The sequence below is a fragment of the Nematolebias whitei genome, chromosome 1 (genome assembly GCF_014905685.2).
Source record: "Nematolebias whitei isolate Nwh7 chromosome 1, NemWhi1, whole genome shotgun sequence".
Classification (NCBI taxonomy): Eukaryota; Metazoa; Chordata; class Actinopteri; order Cyprinodontiformes; family Rivulidae; genus Nematolebias; species Nematolebias whitei.
The window spans coordinates 66861195-66871369 of record NC_056498.1 but is presented as its reverse complement, the minus strand read 5'-3'; the positions used below and the strand labels follow the sequence as shown (position 1 = coordinate 66871369).

The window sequence follows — 10175 nt, the reverse complement described above, 5'->3', positions numbered from 1 at the left end:
TATATGATGCTTTTATTTTTCTCTCCATCTAAATGTAGCAGGTATTTGATGCATGTCTTAGCTCAAAAGGACCAAATAATGGTACAGTCCAAGCAGCCAAACACAGACTGTGCCTTGCACTTTAGAGAACTAAACATCAGCTCTTAACAGCATGTGGAAGGAGGATGTTTTGGACCAGTTCATTAATAATTAAAGATGACCTAAAATCTCCAATCCCATTGAATGTAGCTCAAAAATGCATCAAAAGCAAGAGTGTTGAGTTACTCAACTGGCTGCGTATAGGAGCTTAGTGTGCAGAGGTGAGGGTCCTTGTTGCATCTAGCCTGAAATCACAAGCTTTTTCACACATGTGATATCAGTACTGAATAACCAGTGGATCGATTTAAACCCCTCATTCTGCCTCATTATCCCACACCATCATGGGGCGTAATGGAGATGCATTAGTCCAGCTTCAGAGGTGATGTGTGTGTAAAAGCCTACACTCGGTCATACAGTGAAAACACTAAAGAAGAAGTTTAGTTTTTAAGCAGATGGATGGGAGATCTTGGATTTTTCTGCAAATAACCTCAACCAAAAACAGGTGGAATGGCCTCCGGTTCAGAGAGGAGTCTGTCTCAGGTGGAGGAGTTCAAGTATCTGGGCATCTTGTTTACGAGTGATGGTGGAGGCAGTAGATGGATCGACAGATCAGGGCCTCTTCATCAGTAATGAGGGCGTTGGTTTGGTTGGTCACGGTGAAGAAATAGTTGAGTCAAAATGCAAAGCTCTGGATTTACAGGTCTATATGCTCCAACCCTCACATATGTGGTCTTGAGGCTTCAAACATGATGGAAAGAACAAGCTCCTGGATACAAGTGGCCATAAGGGTGGTTGGGCTCAGCCTTACTGATAGGGTGAGGAGCTCACTCAAAGATGAAAATGGAGATCTTAATCTAGTACTTTTTAACGTACCCTCAACCAAATACTTAGTAGCTAACTGGAAAGTTAGCTACTTAAAGAACAGTTGTAGCTCAGTGGGACCTTCATGGTTAAACAAAGAATAAATTAAAGTAATACAAAAACTTAGCATTTAGTTTGGAAACGAGAAACAGAAAACACAAAGAAGCAACACCCCTCCCCACAATTTACACAAACCTATGAAGTCAAAGTTTGACATTCTGTTAAGTTCTGTTCGCAGATCCACTGTATCCAAACTCTTTGACCCCCAATATGAGTTTTAATTTAATACAACATTCTCGTTTTTGTGAGTATTTTTGACAAACATTGGAATATCACTGAGTGCTATTCTTTCTCAATGTCCATTTGCAACAACAACAACAACAAAAAAGTATAAAAATGATATCTGTAAACAATAATGAGTAGAATGAAGTTTTGTGCTGGTTTGCTGTGAAGACTGGTCTGGGTCAGTTTAATATTCACCTCTTATTGTGCATCTTCACATATAATATTTTAGCATTGCTTATGAATGACAATGACTTCTATAAAAACCCATATGGATGACTGAACTACTGGGTTATGATTGGAAAAAAGATCAGAAACAAACCTTAAACTCATGTTGTAGCTAAATCTTTTGAACATTGTGAACTCGATGCACCAGAAATGCTGATTTTTGTTTGATATTTTGACCCATCTTCTCTGTGTGACATTGTTTCTCCCTGTTCTCTGTTAACCTTCTTTTTTTTTTTTATTTCAAAACTTTCAGTTTGGACTCTGTCACATAGGCAGACAGGTATATTGTACAGTTTAATATAGCTTCCTCTTTATTGATTTTCCAACATCCTTGTAATGTTTCACTTAATGTTCTGTAGCAAAATTGTTATTTTACATTTTTTTCTGGAGTAATAATCTTTGGTTAATATATCCAGAGAGATAAACTTAGACCTTTTCTGTTTTTAGTTAAAGATCAACCTGCATGAAATCATTGTAAATAACCCACTGGCAGCATGAAGTGTCTTGTGCATCGTCTCCTGTCGTGTTCATAGCTTTGAGTTGTCATTTTGTGCGTCTAAAGAAATGTTGTTACTCACAGTGTGTTTTTGATGTGGTTGTCCTTTTTTTAATTTGTGGCCAGACGTTTGCATTTTCTTCTCCCGGCCCTTGTGTTGTCACATTGTCGTGCTTGTGAAGAGTTGTTTTACACATTTATTCTCAAAGTTGATTGCTTCTCCTGTCATTGTTCAAATTCTTGCGCCTACTATTCTCTCATGGTAACTTAATTTGGATAGATTAAAAGTTTAATACTTTGTCAGAAATATATCTGAATTAAAAAAAAAACTCCTTAAATACAAATTTAGTGTTGCTGTTTTGAGCTCAGCAGTAAAACACCACACCCTGAACTTCTATTGTGAATTGTTAAAAAAAAACTCACTTTAAAAGACCAAATACCATTAAAATGTTTGTTACTGGAAAACAAAATACAGTATCTGTCTAAAAAGTGAAACAAGTGTTATGTGTAAAACTGGAATCAAAAACAAAACTTTTAAATAATTTCCCAAGGTGTAAACACAATACAATAATTGCATATGTTTTAATTCCTTATAATGTAGTCACTATCAAAAATAAACAAACAAAATGTTATATTGTAGTTTATTCCTTGAATCACTCAAACACCATATTTACTCCTACAACTGCTGACAGGTTTAAAATAAGTGGCATGGAAGCCAAAATAAAAATATATTAAATTTTTTTTTTTTATGAACCAATGAACACATTCTAATAAATCTCTGAGAAAGTAAACATTGAACGTACATCTACAACTAATTAATGTTTGGAGTCAACCCGAGGCAAGATAGCTTGGCACAGCTAATCAACACTAGCAAACAAAAAGAGTGACTAATGATGGTGTGGTAGTAGCTGAGAGTCATTCACAGCACGTACCATGATTGCTAATTGATAGCATGAAATCTTGGTTTTAGGATGGTTAGGTTTGCACCAGGAGCTTGAAAAAGATAATGAAGAATTTTATTCACACAAAGCAAAATGCTGACGAGGCAGCACAAAACATATAAAACTATTTGAAGATTGTAGAGGAGCACAGAGAGTACAAGGAGGTGCGAGGAGAACCAAACAAAGCCAGTGGTGCTCAGCTGAGGAAGGAGAACTGAAGGAGTAAAAAGGCTGAGGCTAATGAGTGAAGTGGATGCAGCTGTGCAAGATGAGAGACAAGGAATAGGTGTAAGTGGGCGGGGCAGGATGGAGGAGTGGGCGGGGCCAGAGGGAGGAGCAGTAACAGGAGAAACAGACTAATGGCTCAAATGAGAACACAAAGACTAAACAAATGAAAAATACGAGGAGCAAGACTAAATGCAAGAATCACAAAACACAGATGTAAATTTATAACCACCAAAAGAGAGTAAATCTAAAAAAATAAACACAACGGGCTGGGTAAAAATAATGGATGGATGGATGGATGGATGGATGGATGGATGCATGGATGGATGGATGGCCTACCAAAAACACACATCCTGACAGCAAGGAGTGTGAAATGAGCCGTAGACCATCGTAAACAATAATGACAATTTTCACCATTGCATCAAAGATGAACACAAATTTCCAAGGATTTATTTCAGTTAATCTTTTACAGATAAATACAAGCGATGATTGGATGAATGTCTTTATAACTTTAATAATAATATCCATAACCCAAGCTGAATTATCTGTATAAAACGTAGCCCAAATCTAAAGTTATTTCTTTGAACATTAACTTAATAAAATATTCAAGCAGTATTCCTAATTCTAAAGTTTGCTCTTGCTCTTGATGTTTGTCTGTATAAGTCACCAAAAAGCTTTCAGTTGTAGTTCTATCAAACAGACGACCAACTCCTCTTGAACTGTTTCTCAAAATATAATTTAAGAATGTGTGTATGTGACAGGTGTCAGGAAATACTGTGACCAGTCATGCTGTTTGTCCTTTTTATGTTTCTTTTGTTAAACAGACACCAACTTTGTCCTGGGGAACGCTCAGATAGTCGACTGGCCCATCGTCTACAGCAATGACGGCTTCTGCAAGTTGTCGGGTTACCACAGAGCAGAAGTGATGCAGAAAAGCAGCACCTGCAGGTTGGCAGCTTTTATTATTCGTTTTGATCGTGTAACTTTCTTTTACAACCATTTCAGCGTTGGATTAGAGTTAAATTATTAGTGTCATAGATTTTTGTTGTTTGCAGCTGCTGAAATAATTACTGTTCCTGCAGTTATCCCACTCAAACAGTGTGGCTTATAATGTTTGCTTTAATCAAGCAAGTTTAACTGCTGACTATAAAAGTTGTGCACGTGTCTCACGACAATCAGATAGAATGGTAATGGACTTAATGTGACCATCTAAAAATACAATTTGTTTTTTGGTAGTTTAGTCACATAAAAGCCATTCTTAATGCATTTACATCTCGTACAATAGGCACAATTTGAATAATAAACGTTTTATATTTTTTTTACTGTATCCAGTCTGAACATTTCTATTAAACGTCGGTGAATATTTTCCTGTTGGGAGTAGAAAATGAAACTTTAGAGCATGCTGTAATTGGTGCTTGCAGATCCCAGGAGCTTTTGTGCAGTGTTTAATCTTTGCCTATAACTTTTTAATCTGCAAGACTTTTGCTCTGCTTTTTTTATTTTCTTCTCGTACACTTAGACAGTACAATTTATCAGCATTTATTTTGCAGGCTCCTGATATACCCAAAGCATCTTAAGGAGGCTGAAAGAAGGGCTGTCCAGAAAAACAAATGGCAGATTTGGATTTTATTTGTTAAAATGAGAGAAAAAATAAAGTAGAATGCTGCAATTTTACACAAAAATATAATTTTCTCAAAGTGTTACAATGTCATAACAGAAACACAAGAAAAATAAAGTTTTTGAAAATAAAGGAGCATCCCCTGGTTTCTCCTATTGCTTTCTGCACGACGGCTCAGTGGTTAGCACTGTTGCCTCACAGCAAGAAGGTCCTGGGGTCAATCCCCAGTTGGACCTGGGGTCTTTCTGTGTAGAGTTTGCATGTTCTTCTTCTGCTTGCATGGGTTTTCTCCGGGTACTCCGGTTTTCTCCCACAGACTAAAACCATGCATGTTAGACTGCCTTAAGGTCTCCCTTACAAAAGAGATCTGTGATGTCAATGGGATTTGTCTGGTTGAATATAGGTTAATAAATAAAATGTGCTAACAAGAAAAAGCAAAGAGTAGAAAGCAAATGGAAACAGTAAGTGATGTCAATTGCTTCACCTTCTACAGCCATTGTGTTTCTATCCTGTGTTTACATGACAACCTCTTCTGGGGAAGTACACCACAGAAGAGGCCTAAGATGTGCTTTAATACAATATTAGGACGACAAGATGATTACCGTAGTTTTCCCTGTATAAGTTGCACTTTTGTTCATAAATTTGTAAGTCCTGCGACTTATACATTGAAGTGACTAATGTATGTTTTTTTTCTCCCATATTTATAACCCACTTTTTGGCTGAGATCTGACGGTTTCATTCATTCTGACATAGGAAATATTGAACACTACCATTTTCAGCCACTAGAGGGCCCTCGACCAATATGGCAAGCCAAGTGTCATTATCAGGTAAAAGTGGCTATTAATGAGACACTTGGCTTGCCATATCCAGCCACCTTCGTCTTGCTCCGGAACTCCTGGATCAAACGATCAAATCAGCTGCTTTATCCACACCGCCCCAGCGAAATGCAGCTGATTTGATCGTTAGTGCATTTATTAAGGAAAAGTTCAACTGAGACACACCTTTACTATAACGTTGAGCAAAAATATTTATTTTTAACTGTTAATCTTGTTAAATTTTGACGAAATGCCCAGCAAACTAAACTAAACTAAAGTTCCTTTGAATACATCCAGTGGTTCATAAAATGTTTTGCTAACAAGCAAAGTTGACTCTAAATAGTTACAGGCAAAATGTTAAACAAAGATTTTGCACATTCTATTAATATCACAATATGTGTTGAGGATCAGTTTCTGCTACTAATGCAGTAGTCCCTCGTTTATCGTGTGGGTTTCCATTCTCAGCACCCCCACGATAAAATAAAAATTGCAAAATTGGAATAGTAGTACAAGTAGTAAGTGGTAGTTTATTGTGTGTCTATATCTATCTATCTATATATATATATATATATATATATATATATATATATATATATATATATATATATATATATATATATTTTTATATGTTTTTTTTTTTTTTCCCATTCAACCTTTATTTAGACAGATAAATCCCAATGAGCCTTGAAGTCTCATTTACAAGTGAGGTCTGTTTAGACAGACAAGAAAGTAGTGAAACTGAATGCATGTAGGAAATTGGAGGCAAAAAAAAAATTCCTATCAAACTCTTTCTTCTTGGCTGAGAAGAAAGAGTTTGATAATGAAAAAAACACCCCGCACAGACAAGCACATGGTGACGTAGAACGTTCCGCAGATGGGGGGAGACGATGAGAGTGGTGAGAGTATTCAAGGACGCTATATATGAAGGTATTTTACACTCTTACAATATTCTAAATAATGTTTATAAACTCTAAATGCTCTAAAAGAGCACAGCATGTCATGATCTCCACTCTCTGCCACCTGCCGGCGCCAAGTAGGTAGCTCTGCAGACAAATTTGGAAGGCGTATCTGGAAGACCACATCTGACTGGACGATAAAACAATGGGCGTATCTGGAGGGTCACACATGATTGGATAATAGAAAAAATGGGCGTGTCCGGAGGGCCACATCTGATTGGACGAAAAAAAGGCTGAACAAAAAAAAAAAGTTGTTTGTGTTAACCACAGACATATTATGTCTATGGTGTTAACCGGTTCAACATTGGCGGCGTCGCCATAACTTCTCTTTCCGCCTCTCTTAACACAGAACTTCCAGTTACATTTCAAAATAAGAGAAACATAACTGGGTAGAGGGGAGAGCTAAATGTTTGTTTTTTTAATACCTAGCCATTACATTAAAAAACAAAATCCATTTTGGTTTTTGAATAATGTGAAAATAGTTACAATCGATTCATAAAGAAAGAAAAATAAACTAGCCAAAATAATAATGACACTTAAACTGCCTCTGGGACAAAAGATGTTTCTTTTAACTTCACATTTTCTTGTTCAACATTTTAAATCAGTCACTGCAGATGAGTGATTGTCAGTTTCTGTAAGATTTCTGCAACTGGAGAAGATATTTTTGTTTACTGGTTAACTTCCTCAGCTGTCTCACATTTTAAGGGTCAATCCTACTCCATGTTTCAGCTCCTTTCATAGATCAGATCTCTTAGAAGAACTTCTAAAGAGCAGATTTTGTTTTGAGCTTTTGTTTTGGGACGTTATCTTGTTACAGGACTCATGATCTTTAATTGAGACCAGACTTTTTGACAAATGGGAGCAGGTTTCGCTTCAGATGCTTCATATTTCATTGTACCCAGACCACACTCAAGTCAACCTGTATCAGGTGCAGCCTACAAGCCAAGAACTGAAGAGAATCTTCTTGTGTTTGACAGCAGATATAATGCTGTTTCGTAGAAACCTTCAGTTTTAAACAAGAGCTGACGTAACTTACCTAAAGAGCCAGCAAATACAGCTAGCCAATCAGTGCTTGCCCTCTACAAACACCTATTCTCCAGAAACGCCCACTTTTGGTCTGCAGAGAACCCCTTCTCGCCCATGTTCTCGGCCACGCCCACTTCTCCGCTGCAGAGTGGAGATCACGACACCCTGCAGGAGGGAGCTTCTCCCTGTACCTGTGGGCTGCACACAGATGCAGCAGGTGCTAAATCATTTAAAGTAATTTATTTTAAATAAAACTCCATGCAGATCATGCGGCTCATCCATCAATCAGCCAATTGTGTGTCGTGTCCAATCTTACTTTGAAAAACCACGAAAGAGCGAGTCCGCGAAGTTTGAACCGCAAAATAGCGATGGACTACTGTTCATCAACTCGGGTATCAACATCTAAAAAATTGGCAATTATTGTTGAGTTTTTTAAAACTTCAGTTGACTGTGGTGATCATCTTAAATTGAGTTAAAGCCAAAAGTTAATCTGTTCTGCATCTAATGATTACTTTCTGCCACTCTCGGTAAAACTCAAACATTTTATATGCTGTGCTAGCAGACAGACATCTAAACGCACACAGGCAACAACATAATCGCCTCGCTTTCGCCTTTCATCTGAAATAAATAATCAAGATAGCAACAACATCACTGAAGGACTTGTTTATTTGAAGACAAGTCGTCTTGCTTTGGGAGGCACGCATATTTACCCAGTTTCACAGAAATCCATCCCGTAGTGTTTGAGATTTCAGGGTGGACCAACACCTTTGATGACTGATTGACTGTGACAGAGTCATGTCACCAGCGGAGCTAAAGGACAGCACTATGACGAACCGATACATTTTTTTATTCATTAAACTTTAAACAGCTGTCAATTAAGTCAAGCGCTCAGGGTAATTAGCCTGATGATTAAAGTGTGGGACACTTCAAGGAGGTCACATCTAAAACTGACAGCAGAGGAAAGTCTATTTTTAAGACCAAATCTGGGAGTGAAAGAAAATACCTTTAACATTGAACTGATAGGATATTGTCAGAAGTAAAAGGGACAGTTTATGCTTCCTGTTGCCGAGGAAGAAAACTGATAACAGAAGATCAGATCTGTGATGTAATCTGGTTGTAACACCTGAAACTGCGTCTGCGTCACTGTAACTATTAATCCGGGGACGTACAGTGTCCCCAGGGAGCCGTCTCTCTAAAACTCTAATCACAAAGCAATAAAAGCAAATGAACAATACTTCTATTCCAGGGGACTATTTCTGTTCTTGGTGTTTTTATGCTCGCAATAAGCGAGTCACTAACCATATAAATAGGAACGCAGTTGGAGCTGCCAGATTTGAAAACCGTGGGAGATTTCATCTGTTGTGGGAGATGGTGTTCGTCACAGCTAGCACACCGGCTATTACTATTTTAGACCTGCGGGTCTCTGAGCATAAGCTTCAGAACGCTCGCCAACGCAAACATAAAAGTGCCAGATGATTTGTTTAAGGTTTATTTTCAGACTGCTGAAGGGAGAAGTTGGGAGAAGTAAGGAAAACAAACCTGGAAATGTCCCGAGTGAATTAAAGAGCAGATAAAAGGCATTTTGCTAACAATTAATAGTGACAAATGAGTATGGAGGGCACTTAATAACCACAACCTGGCAATTAATGAATCATTAATGAGTTATACCTCCAAACCATGAATTAACATTTGTGTAATGAGTTGGAAGAGAACAGCGAAGCAGTTTCGGTTAAAGCTTTAGTAATAAAAACAGTACATCGTGTTGAGTAGTTACCAACAAAATGAATGACTAAAGCTTTGAAATGATGACAAAATGAGTCAATTATCTCTGCCAAATCAAGATTAGGTTAAGTGGTGAAAATAATGGTTAAAGTGTAAAACAGATCAAATAAATACATTTAGAAATATATAAATAAATCAAAAGTCTAGCATTCCTTTGCGGTCTATTTCTTTATTTTGGTTACATTTTGGTAGTTTTTGTACTTGTTTATTCTCTTTTGGTTAAAATGTTTTTGGGTTGATTCCTGTTTTCACTTTCGACCAATCAGTGTGGTTCTCCTCAGTACCATGTCTCTGTGTTTGGTGCCCCGCCCACTCTCACCTGTTCCCAGTTGTCTTCGTACCAGGTGTTTGTCTTTATGTTCATCAGTCCTGGTATATTTTATTAGTCAGTTTCTCCTTCATATTGGAGCATTATGCATTTTTACACGCCGTGTCCTGTGCCTGTTTTAATTCTCTATGTCTAAAACCTCCTGCGAGACAGACTCCTTTCATGCCAGAGTTTTTAACTAAAACAATTTAATGTTGAGAAATAATAAAATTATCACACTTGTTTTGTTCAAGTTTCAATAACTTTATGTGTGTTGGGACAAGACATTGTTTGATTTGTCAGTGGTTGTGTTGTCGATGAGACTCATCTACTACTACACCAAGTTTTAGTTCAAACTCAGTAAAATTAACTGACTTATAGTCATTTCTGTTTCTTGCAGTGGCAGCCATCTTTAATTGAGTTGACACTGAAAGCTAATTCTAAATGTACAGTATGCTTGCAATGATTATTTTCTGAAGGTACTTTAAAATTCAGCTAGTTGTTCATGAGGTATCTCTCTCTCGCTCTTTCTCTCTCTCTATATATATGCCTGTATATAT

The 10175-nt window shown here is 37.3% G+C and overlaps 1 protein-coding gene across 1 annotated transcript in view; it reads left to right on the top strand.

Annotated features, from left to right (window-relative positions):
- The first annotated feature begins 658 nt into the window (after positions 1–658).
- Positions 659–10175, top strand: part of kcnh1a (potassium voltage-gated channel, subfamily H (eag-related), member 1a) — an 81206-nt gene continuing 71689 nt past the window's right edge. Inside the window, exons 1-3 of the mRNA XM_037697816.1 lie at positions 659–734; positions 1703–1729; positions 3936–4059. Of these exons, the coding sequence (XP_037553744.1) occupies positions 659–734; positions 1703–1729; positions 3936–4059 (227 nt within the window). The remainder of the gene's footprint in view (positions 735–1702; positions 1730–3935; positions 4060–10175) is intronic.